The sequence below is a fragment of the Thalassophryne amazonica genome, chromosome 20 (assembly GCF_902500255.1).
Source record: "Thalassophryne amazonica chromosome 20, fThaAma1.1, whole genome shotgun sequence".
In the NCBI taxonomy this organism is placed as follows: Eukaryota; Metazoa; Chordata; class Actinopteri; order Batrachoidiformes; family Batrachoididae; genus Thalassophryne; species Thalassophryne amazonica.
In genome coordinates this window covers 16,380,682-16,404,196 of record NC_047122.1, presented here as the reverse complement: position 1 = coordinate 16,404,196, position 23,515 = coordinate 16,380,682, and the positions used below count along the sequence as shown (strand labels likewise).

The following is a 23,515-nucleotide window of genomic DNA, read 5'->3' as shown; positions in this document are numbered from 1 at the left end:
CAGTACTTTAGTGCGACTGCCGGGATCCGGAAAACGGATGCCCTGTTTGTGTGTTGCGGTGATCACAAAAGAGGCTGTGTTGTGTATTGGTATCGGCAGATATCCAAATTCAGGTATCGGGATCGGATTTGGAAGTGAAAAATTGTGGATCGGTGTATCCCTACCCCAGACTTGACATCATGGAACAGTTTGCCAGCTGAAGAAGATAAGTTCCTGTGAGGTTTGAAAGCTACATTTAAGTAGTTTTCTGTTTTACTACATTGTCTACATCTTCTGCTTACAATCTGTGAGTAATTTTTTTATCTTAATTTTTTTTTTTTAATGGATTTCCTATCTTATAATTTCATTTTATTTGTAAAGTGGGAAAAACATTTATATGCTACTTTTATTGTAATTTTCTGTTGAATTTTGTATGATTGGAAAGTGCTATTGAAACGCGCGCGCGCGCACCCACCCCGTTTGGGTGTTTTTGAGTATTTGGTGAACTCTCAGACCACAGTTGTCTCCCTCTGTAATTTATTGTATTGTTTTGAATAAAATCTATCATTTTCTGCCTGCTCACCTCATCTCCACCTGTCTCTTGACGCCGCTCCATCGCTCTACCATCTGATTGGCTCTGTCCTGGTAGCGCTCCAGTTCAGGGCTGCGGTCTGGGTGGATCCTGCTGAGCTCAGACCCTGCCTCTTTGGCTCGACCCACCTGGGACTGCAGAGACTGGAAAACTCCCTCCTGCTCAAGCAGCTCACCTTGCCACTTCTGGAGAGGGATTAAGGAAAACCAGAGGATGAGGAGCCGGGATTTAACTGGGACACGAGTCAAAGTGGAAGACGTGGTTAATTAGAAAACCTTTAAATTAAAATGAGCCTTTAGATTTCTGACAGAGGGACGTTTGTGCACGTCTCACCACCAACTGATGTCTGAGGGTCTGAATAGCAGTGGTGTCAGGAGGAACGATGTCTTCTTCACTTAATCGGCTCTCGTACTTCCTGACCTGACTCTCGGCATCCTCCAAACTGTGCATCAGGACGCTGACTGCCTTCAACCTGAGAAAAAAGTTCAGCAACGCTAATCGTTTCAGGAATACGAGGAGAACAACAGCAACAACATTTGAAGTCAAACAATGTTGTATGTATCTGTAAATATATGGAGGACTACAAGTGTCACAGAAATAATAAAGCATTTAATTCACAACTAGTTGTACAATAAAAATAGGCATTAATAAATAATTTAAAAATTAGTTTATTAATATACAATGCACTAAATTATAAAGCAATTATTGGACATTTAACCAGCAACAAAAAGAAAAATTATAAAAGCAATTTATGAATCTAATATTAACCAGTTTGTCATCACATATATTCCTCTTTTAAACAACATTTACAAATAGACTTAAATTCCATTATTTATTTACAAGTTGATTAATATGTGATTTGCTTATTTAGGGTCTGCTCCTTTCTCTGCCCGACCATGGCAGCGTCTCTACTTCTGGAGTTGGTCCCTCGACACCGGACTTAACTTGCCCACTGCTCCTAGTGGTCGGATTGTGTTGAGCTGTAATTAGGATTGTTAAATGCAGAGGACAAATTTTGTTGTACGTACATACGAGAGTAGGCTGAAAAGTTCTAAGGCTCACTATGATGCAGTTAATGCATTAACTGCATCATAGTGAGCCTTAGAACTTTTCAGCCTACCCTCGTACAATGACAAAGGCCCTTCATTTTCTTCTCCTTGGAAAATCCCTTTTTAAATGTAACGGTTTACTGATAATATTTGATTTTTGCAGCCAAACTGCTCTATGTACGCCTGATCCCGTCAGATCTCAGAAGCTAAGCAGTGCGGGACGTTGGTAGTACTTGGATGAGAGACCTCTTTGGAACACCAGTGGCTGTGTGTGTTTCTCCAGGTAAAACTGGAGCTGTGTCAGGAAGGGCATCCGGCGTAAAACTTGTGTCAGATACCAATACGGATCTGGCTGTATCCGCTATGGCGACCCCAAACACAAAACGGGAGCAGCCAAATGAACAACAACAACTACTCATAATATTTGATTTCTAAATTATTTCTAAAATTTCTACAATGTTCTTAAATATTTTATTACTATTCCCATGACACTTGCAGTTTTCCATATATAGTAAAGTAAGTCCCTTCGGCTGCTCCCTTGTTTGCACTTGGGGTCGCCACAGCAAATCCAAGGTGGAGCTGCATGTTGAATTGGCACAAGTATATACATACTCCTAAAAAACATACAAAATTGGTATATGTTAAATATGGGGGGAACAAACCTTTCTAGGAAGATGGCTGAGAGATTGTGTAGTTTGTCCATCTTCTCCACAGCTAGATTAAGTTCAGACCGGAGGACAGGAACACTCGACAGTGCCGGCTTCTCCTCAAAGAGTGTGACACAGAGGCGAGATACATCACCCAGACTGGAGCGAAGGGAGTCCAGCTCAGACTGGAGCGTCTGTACATACCAAAGAACAAAACACTAAATCCACTAAAGTCCACTACAGGTTTTAGAAAAATATTTTTCTCTCAAATTAGGTAGACTCAGTCACAAAACTTACAATCTTTTCTCTTTAATGGTAAAACAAGCTGCACCAAAAAATACTTGCAAATACTATCAGTGGCATATTATTTGTAAGTAAATATTTTTTGATCAATACTTGCAGTTAAGTTTTATTTTGCGCACAAAATGATTATTTCTTTATTACATTTCTGTATGGAAACAGTTACTGACGACCACACCTGCTAATTTCCATCATTCACCCAGTATCCACCAACACTCCAGCAGGTGGCAATGTTGTCCATAATGTATTCCATAAAGTTGCTTTTTGGACTGATCTGGTGCATCAAATTCATCAGACTTTAATGTTTGTCTTTGTATGTCTTTAATTTGTACATGTCCAAGAAGACAGGAATTAATGTTTTGGAGTTATCCCATTCATTCATTCAGCTATTATCTCACTCTGGGCTATGGGGCCCCAGAAACCAAATTAATTTTCTATCTAATGATACATTTTCAGCATCTCCTGGAAGAAAAAAAATCTCAAGAGAATAGCATATTTAAATGATCCTAAATTCAACCTTAAATTTGAACTGTCAATGATAATGTTGAAATAACAGAATATGATGTGGAAGTAGGACCTGGAATGATTTCTCTTAATTGTAAACCAAATTATGCATTAACTCAAAATAATTAAACATGAAATGCATGAAGACTGAAAAGACTGTTAAAGCATCTCAAAAACCACAGCTAAAGTTGTAGAAAATTTCGCAAATCATGGTAAAATATCAGTAACATACCTTACAGTAAAAAAAGTCACTTATATTCTTGTGTAAATTCCTGTAAATCCATTCAACGCCACAATGTATTTTTTCCAATGAAAGAAAGACTAATTAAAAAAGTCACAAACTGAACAGCACAATGTTTATTTTCCAGGGAGAGAAAAAATTCTTACCATGTTTCCTGAGGGTACAAGATGCAGTGAGCTTTTCCAGTTTCTTTTATCTTTTGGATGTGTTCATGAAGATGACTTTAAATTCAAGCCATTGCCAATTCCACGGATTCTTGAGTCCTTATCAAACTTTTTCACACAGTCTTTCTCGCCATCTTCTCTCTGTCCGATGTTGCTTCGTGACACAGGCATACCTTGATAGCTCTAAAAGTATGTGACGTCCACATGCCATTTTTATCTGAGAGCGTCTTGCAGCAGCCACACAGCGTCGCCGTAGCAACCAATCAATCCCGCTTTACAACAACTGTCTTAGCCACGCTTTGAGTGAGGCACTTTTCTCCGCAGAGTTCCGTGGACACTGATTTGCATCCATTATACAGATCAGTGTCCGAGGATTTATAAAAGTTACACAATGTCGTAAAAAAAAAAAACAAACAAAAAAAAACAAAACAAACAAACAAAGGTTTGCGATTGGCATTTTAAAAACTCAGTGACGATCATGATTACAGAGTATAACACTAACACCCCCCACCCCCCCAATGACGAAAGCAGAGTTTTCACAGCCCTGCTCACTGCAATCATAAGGTAAATGTCTAGGCTTTTCCAAAGTCTAAGATACTCTATACAGTTTTCATTGCAAGGCGATAAATGATTTAGTCCACATAAAAATAAAATAAGCAAATTAATAAATAACCTGGGAAAAACAAAACTATATCAGGTAACTAATAATGCATAAATGCTAAATGTTGGAAAGGCTTCTAACCAGCAGATGGCCCTCAAACTGACCTCTTGCTCTGCAATCTGGAGCGTGCTGCCAGCAGCGTCACTGGACATCGGGTTAGGGGGCGGAGCATGAAGTCCCCTCATTAGTCGCTGCTCCACTTTCTCCAAACATAGTTTGATGTTCTGAAGCTCTGACAGGTAGGAACGAGAAACTGACTCATCCTTCTCCACTGAGTGAGAGAGAGAGAGAGTGAGAGAAAGAGAGCCATTCTTCTCCAAGATTCTCAATCAAAAACATTTTGTTTATGACATCAAATAATGAAAAATTACTTTATGGACAGTCTTGGTGTGAAATATAATCCTGGGGTAGACAACTCTGTTCTTCTGAGCAGAAACTCAAACTCAGAAAAATTATCGGAAGGTTTTAGAAAAGACAAATAATGAGATCATGAGCATTTGCAACAACACTCATGCAATGCTGGTTTTATTTTATTGTAAACCTGAGCCGGTAAAATGATTAACTGCATCTTTATGCATAAAGTTGTTTTTAAAGGCTGTAGACAGAAACAGCTTCTTTTGCATCATTTTAGATTATTTGATGCAGCATTACTCAACCTTCCAGCTGAAACATTTGGGCCTGGTTTCATAAAGCAGTCTAATCCTGTTTACTCAACTAAACTCACTTAGTTGACTGATCTTTTTACGTTAGCTGTTGCACAAAGCGCTTAGTCAGCTAAAGTTTCACGATACCCCACTAATGTTTTCAGCCTGGTATAGAGGAGGCTAATCTTATTTTAGTCAACAAAACTTAAGTGCCTTACCTCAAAAAAATGGTGGCTATCACCTACCACCACTTGATTGAACACTCAAGTGCAGCCCTACGTCCCTCGTATTCCTTTTGGGGAATACGGCCAAAAGCGGAGAGCTTCCTCCGTTTTTGGCCATGTTGCAGCAGATGACAACTGTCATGAAGTGCTTGTGACAGTTCTCACATTAGCCAACGGGCATCGCTGTTAAGCTGAGCAGCACTGTGTGCACAAAAAGTCTTGACAGACGTGTAGAAGAGAAGAACTGTTAGGCTAAGTTCTAAGCACATGTCGTTCTGCAGTTTGTATGTGTCCATAAATGTTAATAAAGCCAGTTAATGAAACAAAAGCTAGATAGTTCATAACAATGACCAACCCGGAAGTAAACAAAACTGTTGCATATTGGAGGCGTTTCTTGGCAACTGCACTCACGAGGCCGTTATGCCGGTGAAAATCATTGACTAACATAAGACAGCTAATCTGCAAGTTTAGCCATCGATGTGATTAGATGGATAATGTTGGGCGACTGACCGTAGTTTAAGTTTAATAGACTAAAAGATGAGACTATTTATTTAAGGGGAGGTGATGGTCTAGTGGTTAAGGTGTTGGGCTTGAGTCCAGAAGATCATATGTTCAAATCCCCGCCTGACTGGAAAATCACTAAGGGCCCTTGGGCAAGGCCTTTAATCCCCTATTGCTCCCGGTGTGTAGTGAGCGCCTTGTATGGCAGCACCCTGACATCGGGGTGAATGTGAGGCATAATTGTAAAGCGCTTTGAGCGTCTGATACAGATGGATAAGTGCTATATAAATGCAGTCCATTTATGAAACCAGGCCTTGGTGTTGACATTTTATTCATCTTCTAATGCAAGAATTTGAAGGATGTGGCACGCTGCAGTGTGCGTCTCTGAATCTCGTGGATTGTCTCACCAGTTTCCATGCTGAGCAGCAAGTCCCGGGAGTGCTGCTGGGTTTGACAGACATCTTTCTCCAGCTTTCGTCTGTCGACCTGCGTGAACAGAGAACTCTCTCTGCTGTCGGACAGGAAGTCTACCCACTGTGACTCCAGGTGATCCAGGACCTGCTGTCGCTCTGATGCGGACTGACAGCGAACCTAAAAGGACAGGCAAAAACAAAGGAGGAGAAGACCATCAAAGAACAGAGCAAGAGAGAGAGAGTCTGTCAAACTGCTCCCATTTCCTTGTCTCACCATGTCCAGGCTCCACGCAGAGATCGTCCTGATGTCTTTGAGCAGGTAATGCCAGGACACCACACTCTTCATGTTCACGTGCAGCTGATGCCACAGAGACATGACTTTCTGGTACAACTGCTCAGTCCTGACATCAACATGATGATACATTTTACAAAAACTTTAATCATTTTATTTATTTTATTCACAAAATTAAAATTGTTTTATTCTTTAATGAGACCTCATACGTTATTATTCTTTATGTATTTTAAAATAACTATATGATGTAGCAGCAGTGGTGACCTTGGTGACCCCAGGACCTGGGCTTTGAAATGAGTTTGTAAGTTTTGTTATTTACCAAATTACATGCAACTTAAAAACCCACACATATACTGAGTGACACAGAGAATGAAGTGTCAGCTTTGGCTACAATCATATAAAATCCTTTCTGTTGGGTTGTGTGAACTATGAATTTGTTTGCATTTTAGAAGAGAACTGCTCTCAAACAATGAGGAAGTAATAGTTTATTTCTCTGCTTTATTAAATTTCTCGCTCTCACGATCACCATTCTCACAGTAACTTACACGACCACCTTGCTCGTTTTATTTTTCTTTTATGGCTAAATTCGTACACAATCCTTTCTGTAGAGCTGTGTAGAGGTAGGAGTGCCATATTTTTTTTTTTTTTACAACACAACTGCTGTGAAACAATCAGGAAGTAACACCTTACTGGTCTGATTTATTTAATTTCAGTGTTTCATAGACAACTACAGCTGCTCCTAATTTTAAACATTCATCCAGTACACACAAACCATCCAGTAGGTGGCAGTATTCAGAATAACAGGCAAAACTATGGTGAATTACATGAGAAAAACTAAGTTGCTATTTGGACTGATCTGGTCCTTCGAATGTCACCAGACTTTATTCAGATTATCTTTGTTATACACCCAAGGTAATAGAATTTACTAGAAGGGACGGACTCTTATTTCAGAATCAAAATTAGATTTAATGCCAAGTAAGTTCACACATAAAAGGAATTTGATCGGGTGTTATTGGTGCATAAACAATAAGAAAAGAAAAGAAAAAACACTTCTATAAGTAGTAAGAGTCAAATAGGCAAAACTATAATCACTGTTAAATAAATATAAGGTAATGGAATTGGACAGTACAAAACAGGTGATTGGAGTACAGATGTAAAGTACCTTACAGTCCAGGGATGACCAATCTGTATGTTATGGTAGTGGGAGAGGGAGGTTTATTTATTAACTCACTGCATTGTATAGACTACTTGCCTTGGCTTTTCTAAACCCAACTGGAATCCTTTGTTATAGCTCTGATACAACCACTCAAGAACCAACTTCACCATTATATTTCAGTTTTACCTGTTTGCTGTGTCGATGGCATCCTGGTTTGGAGGAGGGACGGTGAAGCAGACTGAGGGGACCATGGCTTCATTCCCTGTGGGACTGATGACTTTCCACTTGGTCCTCTGGGAGTTGTCTTCAAGCACACACTCCTCTCCTCTGTTTATAGTGATCTGAGAAAAGCAATGCAGGATGGATCCAAATGAAGAAGAGAATGAGGGACAGATGGATAACAAATGGAGGAAGAAGTGAGAATGACGAGAGGAAGCCAGAAAATTGAGGGACAAAACGTACAACGGTAAAAAGATGCGAAACAAAAAAGGAGAGAGGATACAGGTTGAGGAGGTAAATTAGGAAAGGAATAGATGAAATACAGGATGGGAGCAAAGGAGGTGAAAACAGGGACAGAGACAAAAACAAAACAACAGCGCTCCAAAATTAAACGCAGCTGAGTATGACATTAGCCGAACAGCCTAAACTGATGTGATATTAGAGAAGTGGACATGAAAGATGTCATTTAAAATAAAACGGTGCTTTACACAATGCACAGAAAGCAGCAGCAGAAAATAAAAACTCTCCCAACTGAAGGTGAATGTGACAGCGTCCATTTAACACGGGACCAAAACAGTGTGGGAGCCAAATTATTCACTCGCGTTGTTAACATAAGCATAAGCAAACACTTGTGGTAGCACAAGGCAAAGCCACAATATTAGGCTACGGCTGCACTGCCTCCCCCACCCCCCATCCTCTCTCACCCTTTCTCTGCACGCACACACGCACACACATACCAATACAGCGATATGGTGAAGCTTGGCACATAAATAGAGGGAATATAAATTAAAGCTTCGAGCGGTGAGCTGTAGCTGTCTGACTGACTGATCAGTGTTTGCCACCCAGCTCTTATCAGCTGATCTGTGCCTCCTTTATGTTGCTGGTTACGATTCACCTACCGACTGCATCACACCCGCTAGATGCAAAAAAAAAAACAAAAAACAAAAAAAAACCTAAACAGGTAGCTCACAGTTTACATCTCCAAAATCCCAGAAATGGTTCAATCCAGATTTTAAAGCATCTTTTGAGAACTGATTAAATCTCAACTCCGGTAGGTAAAGGGGTTATTATCTGGTTTACATTCTTATTCTATTTAAGTGGCTTGATAATACTTTAAACCAATTTATTCTTTGAATAGAATATAATTTGTACTCAGTTTGTTGATTTCATCCCTGCAGGATGAAAAGTAATCAGAAAAACAGCAGCAACTGAAAAACCAAACCAACAACTGGTAAGATCCCATTTAAACCCACTTTACAGTAGCTAGCTTCTAAGTACTATAAACCTATAAATCCATCCTCATTTTCAAGCTGTTTAAAATGATTTAAAAAAAAATCACATTTATTACAGACAGATTAAAGCCATCTTAACTTATTTTATCATTGGCTGCATAAAACCTATGATAAAGTTGAGTTTACAGCAGGTGGAATGTGTTATTAATACATCTACTTAGTATTAAAGTACACACAGTGCATCCGGAAAGTATTCACAGAGTACAGATTCACTTTTTCCACATATTAAGTTACAGCCTTATTCAAAATGGAGTAAATTCATGTTTTCCTCAAAATTCTACTCACAACACAAATTTTATTTTATTTTTTAAATTTTTGCAAATTTATTAAAAATAAAAAACCTAAGAAATCACGTGTACATAAGTATTCACCCCCTTTGCTCAATACTTTGCTGATGCACCTTTAGCAGCAATTACAGCCTCAAGTCTTCTTGAATATGACGCCATAAGGTTGTTGCACCCACCTTTGGGCAGTTTTGTCTATTCCTCTTTGCAGCACCTCTCAAGCTCCATCAGGATGGATGGGGAGCGTCAGTGCACAGTTATTTTCAGATCTCTCCAGAGATGCTCAATCAGATTCAGGTCTGGGTTCTAGATGGACCACTCAAGGACATTCAGAGTTGTCCTGAAACCACTCCTTTCATGTCTTGGCTGTGTCCTTAGGGTTACTGTCCCGCTGAAAGATGAACAGTCACCCCAGTCTGAGATGAAGAGTACTCTGGAGCAGGTTTTCATCCAGGATGTCTCTGTACATTTACTGCTTTCATCTTTCCCTCATCCTGACAAGTCTCCCAGTTCCTGTCGCTGAAAAACATCCTCACAGCATGATGCTGCCACCACCATGCTTCACTGTAGGGATGATGTTTGGTTTCCTCCAAACATGATGCCGGGCATTCACGCCAAAGAATTCAATCTTTGTCTCATCAGACCAGAAAATTTTGATTCTCATGGTCTGAGAGTCCTTCAGGTGCCTTTTGGCAAACTCCAGGTGGGCTGCCATGCACCTTTTACTAAGGAGTGGCATCTGTCTGGCGACTCTAACACACAGGCCTGATTGGTGGATTGCAGCAGAGATGTTTGTTCTTCAGGAAGGTTCTCCTCTCTCCACAAAGAAATGCTGGAGCTCTGACAGAGTGACCATTGGGCTTCTTGGTCACCTCCCTGACTAAGGCCCTTCTCCCCAGACTGCGTAGGCGGTCAGCTCTAGGAAGAGTCCTGGTGGATCCAAATTTCTTCCATTTATGAATCAAGGAGGCCACTCGTGCTCATTGGGACCTTGAAAGCAGCAGAAATGTTTCTGTACCCTTCCCCAGATTTGTGTCTTGAGACAATCTTGTCTTGGAGGTCTACAGACAATTCCTTTGACCTCATACTTTGTTTGTGCTGCGACATGCACCATTAACTGTGGGACCTCATATGTAGACAAGTGTGTGCCTTTCCTAATCATGTCCAATCAAATGAATTTACCCCAGGTGGACTCCAGTTAAGCTGCAGAAACATGTCAAAGATGATCAGTGGAAACAGGATGCACTGTGAATCCTTATGTACATGTGATTTTAGTTTTTATATGTTTAATAAAGTTGCAAAAATTTAAAAACAAGAACTTTTTTCACAGTCGTCATGGGGTACTGTGTGTAGAATTTTGAGTTTAAAAAAAAAAGAGAATTTCATCCATTTTGGAATAAGGCTTTAACAAAATGTGGAAAAAGTGAAGCGCTGTGAATACTTTCCGGATACACCGTACAATTAAAGCATTTCAATTTAGTACACGAGTTCTGGCATTGAAAGGGTTTGACAATGACCCATTTCTAAGTCGCATGCAAACTTTTTCGGTATCCCTTCTTCCAGAAGGGAGACAAAAATATTTAAACCAGTTTATCTTTGATATACAAGATTAGAAAACAATTAAAAATCACATTATCTCAAAAAATATTATAATAACATCAATAAACCACTTAATGCAAGAATTTTGGGGGGACAACTAAAGGATGAACTGACTAATTGCACTAACACTATGTTTTACCATCAGTATGTCAAATTACTGGAACGTAGAAGGGTAAAACAAATCTCTACATTAATCATTCCTTTTTTATGAACAACGCTGGTTTTCGCACTCCAGCTGTTGTGGCTGAGAGTGAAGCCACAGCTGATAAGAGGGACAGCAAGCAGCATGTGTGCAGTGTAATAGTCTGAGGTGAGAGAGGGATGGGGTCGGCAGCTATACCTGAACGTTAGTCTTGCCAGCCCAGCCGACAGACGAGAAGAAGGGAGGAGGATGAGGAAGAGGGAGTGAGAGGAGGCAGGCAAAAATGTAGATGAGGGAGTGAGGAGAAAGGAGAAGACACAGAAAAGGAGAGAGATTATTTTGGGTATTCTGCACCACTGTCCAGTTTGGTGTAAAAAATATAAAAATAAAAAACTAAGCCGCATTTGTGAATGTGGTGCTTCAATTGATACCCGAGTGTTATGGCATCTCAAAATTACCAACTGCACCTGAATCCAACACGGACATCTGAATGCGCTTGAGAGGTCTTAAAGACATCTCTTTCCAACATTCATGAATATTGTTTTAACAGGTTTGAGGAAATACAAAAACTTGTTGCAGCCCCCCCAGGGCAAATAAATAAATAAAATAAAATAAAAATCCTAGATCCAACTCGTTGTTCCCATCTACTCCAAAATTTCATGCATGCATTCTTTTATTGTTCACAAATTTTATCAAGATCAATTCTGCTGGCAGAGGGGGAGGAAAAAAAAAAGCCAAAAATTAGGTTTGAGAGGAGGTGCAGAATCGTCATTGCATTCAATTTACTTTTTTGCTGTTGCTGCTCTTGTAATCAAACGTTCTTTCATTAATTAAAAAGAGGGAAAAAAAGACGAGAACCACAAAAGGTAAAGCTTTTTATCTTTAACTGACAAACATGCAGGTGAATCAGATTTTCTGTAATTTCATCTCCTAATTTGTCTTTCCAACATAAAACAAGCACACGGTTGCAAGTTTCTGGGCTGACACGCGTGCAGAAGTACCACACGCCACGTCTCGTGTACCTCGATCTGTCGATAGTCACAAATGGCTCTGATGGAGGTGGTGGCTCCCACAACGTTCTCAGTGCTGCGTGGGCGGAGCTGCACAACAGTCTTGGCCCGGCCCACCAAACTGGCCGCGGCACTACGGTATCCAATCAACTGCTCCTTCTCCTCCTATTGGGGGAAGAAAGGTCAATCAATAACTAATCAATCAAAGTTACATAACTACAAGACCCGCTAGCTTTATTAATTTTCACTGGTTTCTAGAGCCACTTTCACGTACAAATTATGGTGAATCTTGAGGAAGAAAAAAAAAAAAATTATAAAGTCATGAGGTCAGAGGTGTTTGGTGATGCCAAGTAGAAGAACAAACATCCAACTCTGTACGGTCCCGGTGCTTCCTGCCTTTCTGTGCGGTTGAGAGACTTTATCGCTAACCGGTGGCCTGGATTTTGTTTGGTACCGGGTCTCTGAAGATTCCTCGAGTTGAAATTACTCGGTGTCACATGGTTACTTATGAAACACAGAGGAGCCGTAAACAGAGCAGCACATTTAGGACTACAGTAACTGGAAAGGTACAAACGACGGCCACATATGGCTATGAGAGATAGATGGTTACATTCAGGAGGTGGCGACAGACTGGCTGTCTGCCTGGGTGGTTGACATCCAGGACCCAGGGTGGTTCCATAGTGCAAGATGCAGAGATGTGCAGCATCTGCAAATCTGTCACTTCTGACTTGACACCAAAGACCTTCAGCCTCTGAGTGGATGCTTTCATGGTTCGATCCGCAACAACAAACATGAAAGATTCAAACTAAAGTGTCCATCAGAACCCTCAGCAAAGAGTCTTATAAATGATTCATTACTGAGAGCGAGAGATTTTTTTTTTCTTCCAGATATGGACTCTGAGATCCTCTTGGCTCCACCTTCCTACCCAGTGGCCATAGAGTCATAAAAAGAAGATGAATTAAAAAGCCAGCAGTACGGGATGCTCATGTTGTGATTAAAGGGTGTAAAGCATCATTAGACTGAAAAGTGAGAAGTTCAGACCAGCAGGAATTCTGTTTGAGGGCTGGATTTCTGATCACATTCACTGCACCGTAGTGTATCCTGTGTCATTATCATGCATTACAACACCATATAAAAAGCCACAATTATAAAACCACTGAGAAATAGCTTTAAAAAAAGATAAAACAATAATGTGCACAGACAGTGGAGTTGGATAAAAATGTTTTGGAAATTGATGAAAAGCTGCCTCGTCACTGGGATTACACACTCACTACTTCAACTTCTGTCATACCCCTCACACTAACCCTGTCAACTACTTCAACTTGCCCGTGTCTGTGTGCATGAAGACAGCAGCCTCAACAATAGACCCAAAGAAGGTACGAATCAGAGAGACATTTTCTTATAAGCACCCTCACTGAATCAGGTGATGGCGCTGCACTGTGGCACACTGATTTGTGGTTTGAGAGGCAGAACTGTCGCCTGAGAGTGAGAAATGGACACAGTGAGTGAGGACAGATACCATCGAGTCCAATAGCAGGTCTTCCAGTTTGCTCAGTCTGCTGTTCTTGTCACAGGTGTACTGCCTCTTGATGGTTTCCTGCAGCTGGCGCAAGTATGACTCACAGTCCCGCGCATCACTCATAAACTGACAATAACAAGGAGACCGGAGACAATAACAAGGAGACAGGAGACAATGTGCGACGGAATTGTGCTAGGGAGCAAAACTGAAAAAGTGTTTTTGTTCATCGCCTCACCTGGAAGTAGGCAGTGTTGTCTCTGAGATGTTGCTCCACGCAGACACACAGCTGCTTCACCCACTGCCACTGTGTCTGCAGGGCTGCACTGTATGCCTGAAAACACACAGCACGGTAACCTCACGAAAAGACAAATCTGCTGGCTGATAATCTGTCCAGATAAAGTCACACTTTTCATGCAACAGCTTGACATTTCGAGCTTTCTGCCCTTTTTCTAGCTTGCACCATTGTGAACAGTGGAGTGACAGTGAGGCCGTGCAAGAGGCATAATCGATAAATTATTAAAAACCTCCTAAACATTTCAAGGATCATCTGAGGGGGGAAAACATGAATTCACCTCTACAGTCTGTTTTGCTGGATGGTTCTCCTGACAGAGGAGGTTTGCCGTTTCCTGGAGGGATTGAATCACATCTTGCTTTTCTTCCAGCTCCAACCTCATTTCCTGGAAGCATGGACAAGAAACAGACACCGGTCAGGGATGACGGCACTCTTTCTTTATTGGAGAGGACTGGTATAAAAATACTATCTGGATGACCATCTGTGTTAATTAATCTGTATTAGTCTTTGATGTCCCTCCACTCACGGCGTATAATTCTTTCTTGGCGCTCAAGTTGGTGTTGTTCTCGCTCCAGTCATAGGCAATCTCCTCCTCCTCGCGCTCATTGAGCCAGATCAACTCCTCGGTGCAGTGCGACACAAACGTGTGCAGGCTCTCCAAACTCCGCAGGCGCCATGACGAATGTTCCTATGGCAACAACACAAAACAAGTGCAAAGTCACACTGTTTCCCACACAATGAAGGGGGGTGGGGGAGCATCCCCATCTTCAGCTACACATTTAAAGTTGTTGTTCTACACAGCTGTTGGACCCACAGAGTGACTCTTGTTTATTAGATATTTTACATATGGGAAACTGCACCTGCTGTCATGACTAAACAAAAGCTGATGGTTCATTGATCTGTCAGTCAAATCCTCTGCTAGCCTACAGTTGCATTATTGTGAAGACATTAAAACATAAAACACTGTCAAGGGTAACGTCATGGAGCAGTAGCATTTTGGTCCAGAGGTCATCCTGCTTGCATTGAGTTCATATTGAAACTACAGCATCAAAAATGTGCTTTGGCTCAGTTTGTTCAGAAAAAGCTCAACTTTTCAGCAATAATCCCAAAAATGGAACTTTATTGAAAACTTCATGATTGTAAAACTTTGCAAATGTGAGTTAAAGGCCAATCTGGTTTTAAGGGGTTGAACTGGCTCTGGACTCAGAATCAATTAAATCAGTCAGAACTGATGCAAAATTATTTTGATGCAGGATTTAGTGTTTGTGGCTGAAAAAGTCAAATGTGAAACTTTAATGACATTAGGTAATTAAAACTTTAGGAATGCACTCTGTGTGTTAATGAAACAGTAAGACCTGAAGGTGGCAATATTTTAGAAACAACAAAAACATAAGTAAGGTGTGTAAAAAGTATGTTCAGCCTGTTAGAAGAGTTAAACGAGGGGGAGGAGAAGCAACGATGCAGAACTGTGCACATTAGCATATGAATTCCAGTCACATTGTTAAAGGATTAAGTGAAGATGAGGAATTCAGGAAACAAGAACAGTTCTGGAGTTGGGACTGACCTGGAGTTTGCAGTACTGGTGCTCCAGCTTGGCCAGAGTTTCAGAGTAACTGCTTTTGAAGTTGGGAGAGACTTTAGCCTACAGAAGAAAGTAAAACTTTTTTTTTAGAAACCACAGCTGGTGGAGGAATGCTCCGTGATTGCAGTGTTGCCACAGTTACTTTAAAAAGTTACTTTATACAGTTACTTCAATAGCAGCTTTATGCAGTTAACTTTATTAGCAACTTGTAACTGACTGCCTCACGGTCTTCCGACTGTGAGGCAGTCGGAGTCCGTGGACATTTTTAAGTCAGACTTAAACCTATTTTTATTCTCTTTCTTATGAATAGCTTTTATTTTTTATCTGTTTAATTCTTTTAATTGTGTTTTCAATTCTGTATTTGAATTTTTAAATTTTTAATTATTTTAAATTTTATATTGAACTGTTCTGTGTGAGGTGCCTTGAGGTAACTTATGCTGTGATTTGGTGTTTTATAAGATGATTAAATTGAAATTGTAACTAATAAGGTAACTAATAATCTAACTTTGTTACTCTTAAGACTGAGTAATCAGCAAAGTAACTAATCAACAGTAACTAATGGTTATGTTTCTGAGTACTCAAACTTAAAAATAACCAAGTGAGATTACTAGTTACATTTAGCAACTGCTGACAAGTTGTCCGCAGCTGCCAATGAAGTAACTGTATAATGTAACTAATAAAGTAACTGTGGCACCACTGCGTGTTTGTGGGACACGTTTCTACCTCATAACTGCGAGCCTCCTGCAGACTGCTCAGCAGATCTTCCACTGCAGCATGCACGCTGGTGTACTCTTGGAGGTTGTTTTCTACTGAGGGAAGGTCAGCTCCCCACTCGGCATGCTCCAACAGATCCTTTATCAAACACACACACACAATGACAACAGGGTCCAAAAAACATGCCTTGTTTAGAATATGACCATTCATCTGCTGTCACGGCCTCAGACCTGAGTCTCCTCCACCCATCCAAGCAGCTCGTAGATGAACCTCAAGCTTCCTTCATCCTCTGATGATGACATGGCCACCAGCTGAGAGCGAGTCATGGGTCGGCGTAGGAGCGCAGCACCAATAGCTGCCGCAGCGCCCACAGCACCCAGCAGGGTCGGTCCCAGTGACAGGCTGCCATCTGTGTGCCTCTGGCCCACGTGCTCGGGCCCAGTGCTCCGCAGAACCTGGGAGAAGTGACCTTTCCTGTAGACACTGGAGCACTGCAGCCGGAGGGAGACCAACTCCTCTTGAAGGCAGGAAACTCTGGTGGTGTGCAACACAAGATGCTGTTGTCTTTGATTTACCACATTTACTTCATCTGGCTTTTATAAAGTACCTTTATTTCTAATTATCAAAATTTACAGCTATTTTTATTTCAGGAAGATTCACTACAAATATAGTGAATTTGTCATTTTATAGACCACTTGATGGAAACTGGGAATTCTGGTGTCATCTGTAGTTCTTCCCAGGGACATTTCTAGTGCTCTGTGTTTAACAGTAGATATTTTCATTGGCTCTATCGGTCACAACTGGAAGTCCCCCACGTTTTATTTTCATGTTGCTAACAGTGGCATTTATAGCACAGCACTGCCATTCTACCCTCAAATGGCAGTTCTATTTTATTCCTCCTGACAGCCAGAGGGTGGTGCCTTAGCACCTGGATTATTCTATGCGCACATGCACAGAGGTCGACTCTTATACCAACAAAGTCACGCCAGTAGGTGTGACCTGGGTGACATCAGCAACAGTATATGAGGGCTGTCAATAAAGTAACGGTCCTTTTTATTTTTTTCAAAAACTATATGGATTTCATTCATATGTTTTTACGTCAGACATGCTTGAACCCTCGTGCGCATGCGTGAGTTTTTCCACGCCTGTCGGTGACGTCATTCGCCTGTGAGCACTCCTTGTGGGAGGAGTCGTCCAGCCCCTCGTCGTAATTCCTTTGTCTGAGAAGTTGCTGAGAGACTGGCGCTTTGTTTGATCAAAATTTTTTCTAAACCTGTGAGACACATCGAAGTGGACATGGTTCGAAAAATTAAGCTGGTTTTCAGTGAAAATTTTAACGGCTGATGAGAGATTTTGAGGTGATTCTGTCGCTTTAAGGACTTCCCACGGTGCGAGACGTCGCGCTGCGCTCTCAGGCAGCGTCATCAGCCTGTTCAAGCTGAAAACCTCCACATTTCAGGCTCTATTGATCCAGGACGTCGTGAGAGAACAGAAGTTTCAGAAGAAGTCGGTTTCAGCATTTTATCCGGATATTCCACTGTTAAAGGAGATTTTTTTTAATGAAAGACGTGCGGACGGATCCGCGCGTCGGGACGCAGCCGACGCGGTGCGGCGGCACAGGAAAAACACCTCCGTGTTGATAACCATTTGTAAAATCCAGGCGGCTTTTGATGGCTTTCAGTGGAGTGAGTATATGAGAAATTGTTTAACAGGCAGGACATGTTCCAACTTGTCCTTAAGGCTTTCAACAGAGGTGTTTTTCCTGTGGCGGAGCGTCGCGGCGGCTGCGTCCCGACGCGCGGACCCGTCCGCACGTCTTTCATTAAAAAAATCTCCTTTAACAGTGGAATATCCGGATAAAATGCTGAAACCGACTTCTTCTGAAACTTCTCTGTTCTCTCACGACGTCCTGGATCAATAGAACCTGAAATGTGGAGGTTTTCAGCTTGAACAGGCTGACGACAGCGGCTGAGAGCGCTGCACGACGTCTCGCACCGTGGGAAGTCCTTAAAGCGACAGAATCACCTCAAAATCTCTCATCAGCTGTTAAAATTTTCACTGAAAACCAGCTTAATTTTTCGAACCGTGTCCACTTCGATGTGTCTCACAGGTTTAGAAAAAATTTTGATCAAACAAAGCGCCAGTCTCTCAGCAACTTCTCAGACAAAGGAATTCCGACGAGGGGCTGGACGACTCCTCCCACAAGGCGTGCTCACAGGCGAATGACGTCACCGACAGGCGTGGAAAAACTCACGCATGCGCACGAGGGTTCAAGCATGTCTGACGTAAAAACATATGAATGAAATCCATATAGTTTTTGAAAAAAATAAAAAGGACCGTTACTTTATTGACAGCCCACGTATGAGTGCACGTTACCCAGCATTGAGTTCTTATTCCATCTCTGGCATGAGAAGCAGAAGGTCAAACTTTTTAGGATCGCTTGTTGATCAGAGCCTCGCAACCTTCCATGGTTGGAGCTGTGCATATGCGCCCTCCAGAGGCTGCAAGACCACGAGTTCTTTACTTTGTTCTGCTTACCGCTGTGGGTGAATAACCCTGCTTGCTGTGGGTCTTCAGCTGATCTGGCCTCAGCTCTCTGTGAGTAATTCTATTTTACTACGAGTGAGCGGTTGTGGCTTCACTTGCTACTGTGTGTGGGACACGTCGCTCTCGTTTTCCTACGAGTGCACATTAATTTGATACCGCTACTGTATGTGTGGGACATGCCAGGGCATGTCGTGCTGTAGGACATACCACACTGTCTTGATGCTGTGCTATGAATGTTAATTAGTTACGCTGAAGTTATTACACACTGCTGGCTCATTTTCAAGGCACCGTTCGCGCCACGTGCCTGTTTCGCTTGCTGCTGTGATATTACACTGCTACGAGTTTGGACACTGTTGTGTTTTTTACGCTCCTGATCATTCTACTCCAAACGTGCAGCTCACTGGTGCTTTCTTGAAATTGATGCTGCTGTACTTGAAAACTAACGCTGTTGCACCTGAATGTTGCTGCTGCTGCTACATTTGAAACTGATGCTGTTGGGAGTGGTTTCGCTCCTCTGCAGCTGTGTTCCACGTGCTGAGTTTGGACGTTGTGCTTCGAGTGTTTTTCCGCTCACTGGTTACTTGCTCTGAACATGCAGCTCGCTGACGTCTTCTTTGACATTATGGTGTAGTTGTGAGTGTTTTTCACTCCTGCTCAAGGCTGTTGCTCCACATACAGAATTTGGACTCTGTGCTGCAAGGATCTGCGCTCCTGTTGCACTGTTGTTCTACATGCAATTGTGGAGTATTCTCTGATTTTCATGCAGGTTATGAGTGTTTTTTGCTGTTTTCCTAAAGCAGTTTTCAGAGGCTGTGCTTGCCCGCTGCTCTGCGAGTACCTTTCCACAGTAGCTCAGGGCTACTTTGCCATTTGGTGGCTTACAATTGTAATGCCTAGTGTCAGTTTGTGGGGCTGTGAGTGCAACCACTCACTACTGCTCTTACAATTAACACCTGGGTGTGAGCCTGGGACATCATGAGGGCTCTCGCTCACTGTACACCCAAATTTTGTGTCTCTCTTACTGCTACACCCACACACGCAAATGTCAACTACGTTGGTGCATACGTGCAGTAGCTGTCTGGCACCTCTGAGCCCAGAGAATGGCCATACTTTATGCCCATCTTGTCTCATACATGGACACAGATGATGCTTGCTTCAACTGTGTTTCTATGCCATAACTGACAGATTGGCAAGGCTGTCCAGGCTTGAAGCAGAGATGTCCTCTGCGACACTGGCACCACACTCGCATAAGCGGCCGCATGCTGAGCCCCTTACTGTTATGGCAAAGAAGGGTGCCCATGACTAATCTTGTCTGATGAGGTTGATAACCTGGCCTCTGAATTTGCTCAGACAGTCATTGCTTCTTTCTCTCCAGCCTTCTGAATCTTCTGCTGCTCCTCTCACAGAGCAGTTCACACCTTCCTGTGACTATACAGTGGTCCGTTGCTATAATGCGGTTCACCTTTCGTGGCCTTGCAATTTCGCAGTTTTTTTTTAGTGCAATTTTGCATGCTTTTTTTTTTTTTTTTTTTTTTTTTTTTTTACAATGCATTGTGTTCTGCGTCCTCATCAGGCGGGCCGGTCACGGCACCGGTCAGCATCACCGTGATTGCTCTCACTGCCTCTGATACGCTTACTGAGTCTGCCGGCACGGTATGCGCCGCAGTGGGCCACTCACATCGCCCCCCTGTCTGCTGTGCGGAGCTGCAGCAAACTCCAGCAAGAGGTCCAGAGACTATGCTCGCTGTTTTGATGCGGAGCTCTCCGGCAGCCCACAAGGATAGACTTCTTGCGGAAAAATCTGCAGAGCTGCATGGTCTCTGTAACCGCAGCCGCAGAGCTCTGTGGCCACTGAGAGAGGTTTGTATCTTTTTAATGACTTGGATTCTTTGTGGGTCCCGCATCCGTACCCCGCAACGGTGACACCGGAGGCAGTGAACGAAGAGAGAGCATGCGCATTGTGTTCTGCGTGTGCCTGTTTATAATCTCGCCCAGAAGAAAAAAAGAGTGCCAACAACTACCCATAACTATGTTCTTCACTCGGAAAAACTGAGGTGTCACTCAGTGGAAAAAGACGCTACAGCGGAGCGGCGCCAGGATGAAGAGGCACGGTCAGAGGAACTGTGAATTACTGGTGAGTCACTATTAATCATTTCTTATGTGTCCAACCTCGTAGGCTGATCGTTAAAATTAAAATTTGTTAGTTCTAAAAGACTTCCCACCCTCCTTGCCATATATTGCAAAGCTGCAGAGGTGCTAGTCTGACCCAAAATCCTTCACCCATATGCCACAGGATTGCAGGGCACTGTCTGCAATGTCTGATGCACTGCAGTATGGCTCAGACCACATACCTTCAGTGGACAGTGTTGTTAGTTGTATGATTGTAGCACCTGCTAATGCTGCCCGGCTAGAGGCCCATTGCCCACGACCTCAATGTAGGGTCACTGATGATCTCCTTTCTAAGAGCTATGACACTGCAGCACAAATTGGTCTTCTGGGGGAACTCCCTGTCTCACCTTGCACTTGCACTTTCCCGGTCTCTCCAGGCTAATGGAGCTGACACTAACACACAGAGCCTGAGTGATGCATCGCGCCGGGCTTTCACCTTCATCTCACGGGAGCTTGGAAGACTGATGTCCATTCTGACCATAGCCTGGCACCAAGAGTGGTTGGCTCAATCTCCTCTGAGGCTTGCCAGGGGATCACTACACACTCTACCTGTTATCCCAGGTCAGGTTTACGACCCTGTGGCCCAGCAGACCCTGGAGCGTGCTAACAGGTCTCTGTATCAATTTGCCGAATTACAGTGCACTTCCAGGCACCAACCTAAGTGCACAGGTGGCTTCCTTCCAGCTAAAGGGCGTGCTCCCTGGAATCATAGTCTACCGCGTCAGCCCTCCCAGCAGTCTACCTTTCGGCCACCCGTGGGTGGGCCACCCATGGGTGGACCACCCAGAAATGGCCGCTGTGGCAGACAGGGCCGTCATGCTCACCCCTCAAAATAATTGCGGGGCCACAGTAATCGGGTTTGACGTCCAATACGGGGCCATCAGTCATTTATCCCAGACACAGCCCGAATGGTGGCAGGAATTGGTCTCGGAACAATGGCTGATTTCCACGTTGGTCATGGGCTTCAATATTCAGTTCAATTGTCATCCCCCAAGTTCAATGGTGTAAAAGTCACAGTTGTTATAGAAACAGAGCGGTCTCTCGTTCCCAGGCAGGAGATTCTCGACCTCCTGAAGAAAGGAGCCATAAAGCGGGTCCACAGTTCAAACCACCTAAGGGGGTTCCATTCAACCTATTTTGTAGTTCCAAAAAAGGATGGTGGCTTTCGCCCTATCCTTGACCCCAGGAAGTTAAATCAGTACGTGAAAGTGCTGCATTCTCGCATGCTCTGCACAACAGATGTTCTCCAGGCAATTTGCGACTGGTTTACCAGTGTGGACAAGAAGGATCCCTATTTTCACATCCCAATGTCAGTTCACCACAGGCAATTCCTCCGGTTTGCTATTGAGGGACAGGTGTACCAGCTCAGAGTTCTCCTCTTTGGGCTCTCACTCGCTCCCTGTACATTCACCAGGTGCGTGGAAGTAGCACTCTCTCCCTTGCAGGTTCGTGGGATACAGATTCTTTCGTATCTAGATGACTGGCTTGTATACACACAGAGCCAGCAGCAATCATTCGACAACACTTGCACCCTACTGGAACACGTCACAGCTAGGGCTCACTGTGAACTTCGCAAAGAGCTCCTTGACCGCATGCCAACAGGAGGTATTTATTGGCATGGTGCTCGACTCAGTGGCAATGACTGCTCCCCCATCCGTGAAGGGTGGATGACATTCTCACTCCGGTCTGTTCCTCCAGCTCATGGGGAAACTGACAGCAGTGTCAGCAGTCCTGCCTCTGGGATTCCTGTCCTTGTGACCCTTACAAATTTGGCTCAACAGCATGGGCCGCAACCCCACGCTGCATCAACACAGGACTGTACATCTTGAAGCTCAGTCTGTCCGACATCTTCGCTCCTGGGGGAAAAGGGAGTTCCTAAGACGTGGTGTTCCTCTGGCCTCTCTACCCTCCCACCGGGAGGTCATTGTAACAGATGCCTCACTTTCCGGCTGGGGTGCAGTGTGGAACCACAGAAGGATCAGAGGTGTCTGGAGCCCTTAAAAGAGGCTCCATCACATCCATGTGCTTGAGCTGCATGGTGTCCACCTAGCTCTGAGCCATTTATCTCCTGCCCGAGAGGGGCAACATGTGCTTGTTTGGTCGGACAACACATCAACAGTGTACCATACAAACCATCAAGGAGGCAACAGGTCTGTTCATTCCCTGAAGGAAGCTTGGGAACTTCTCCAGTGGGCTTTGCCTCAAATGCTGAGTCTCAGGGCTGTGCATCTGCCAGGTGTGTATAACTACGCTGCGGATTTTCTCTCACGTCAGAAACTGCCACTGGGTGAGTGGCGCCTCAACCCAGATGTGGTTCAACTGATCTGGGACAGGTTTGGCAAAACGGAAGTCAATCTGTTTGCCTCAAACACCACAACACACTGTCACCTGTGGTTCTCTCTCTCAGAACTACACATCTCACTGGGCCAGCCTGTCTACTGTATGCATTTCCTCCTCTTCCGCTGACCACGTTGATACTACAAAGAATATGCATGACCGATCACATAGTGTTTCTAGCAGCCCTGTACTGGCCGGGCAGGACATGGTTCCCCATGTTTCTGTGTAGTACACAGTGGCCACAGCTGTGGCCACTTTTGTCAAGATGGACGGGAACATTTGGCATCCTCACCCAGAGTGTCTTCAAGTGTGTGTGAAGGGACAGACTCCATGTTGAACTCTTGTGATCAAGCCGTCGTGCAGACTATACTGAATGTCCGTGCGCCCTCCACTAGGGCATTATATGACAATAGATGGAAGCTTTTTACCCATTGGTGCAGTA

At 43.3% G+C, this 23,515-nt stretch overlaps 1 protein-coding gene across 28 annotated transcripts in view; it reads right to left on the bottom strand.

The window, feature by feature from the left end:
- macf1a (microtubule actin crosslinking factor 1a) overlaps positions 1 to 23,515 on the bottom strand; it is a 431,888-nt gene that overhangs the window by 174,906 nt on the left and 233,467 nt on the right. For 20 of the 28 annotated variants that reach the window (XM_034161160.1, XM_034161163.1, XM_034161165.1 and 17 more), the window contains 16 exons: positions 16,251 to 16,554; positions 16,030 to 16,158; positions 15,289 to 15,366; positions 14,251 to 14,412; positions 14,005 to 14,109; positions 13,668 to 13,763; positions 13,433 to 13,558; positions 11,926 to 12,078; positions 11,102 to 11,113; positions 7,554 to 7,708; positions 6,194 to 6,320; positions 5,914 to 6,097; positions 4,242 to 4,408; positions 2,283 to 2,461; positions 905 to 1,043; positions 563 to 756 (listed from right to left, as the gene is read on the bottom strand). In XM_034161160.1, the coding sequence (XP_034017051.1) occupies positions 563 to 756; positions 905 to 1,043; positions 2,283 to 2,461; positions 4,242 to 4,408; positions 5,914 to 6,097; positions 6,194 to 6,320; positions 7,554 to 7,708; positions 11,102 to 11,113; positions 11,926 to 12,078; positions 13,433 to 13,558; positions 13,668 to 13,763; positions 14,005 to 14,109; positions 14,251 to 14,412; positions 15,289 to 15,366; positions 16,030 to 16,158; positions 16,251 to 16,554 (2,310 nt within the window). The remainder of the gene's footprint in view (positions 1 to 562; positions 757 to 904; positions 1,044 to 2,282; positions 2,462 to 4,241; positions 4,409 to 5,913; positions 6,098 to 6,193; positions 6,321 to 7,553; positions 7,709 to 11,101; positions 11,114 to 11,925; positions 12,079 to 13,432; positions 13,559 to 13,667; positions 13,764 to 14,004; positions 14,110 to 14,250; positions 14,413 to 15,288; positions 15,367 to 16,029; positions 16,159 to 16,250; positions 16,555 to 23,515) is intronic. The other 8 variants (XM_034161171.1, XM_034161172.1, XM_034161173.1 and 5 more) reach the window with 1 other exon arrangement.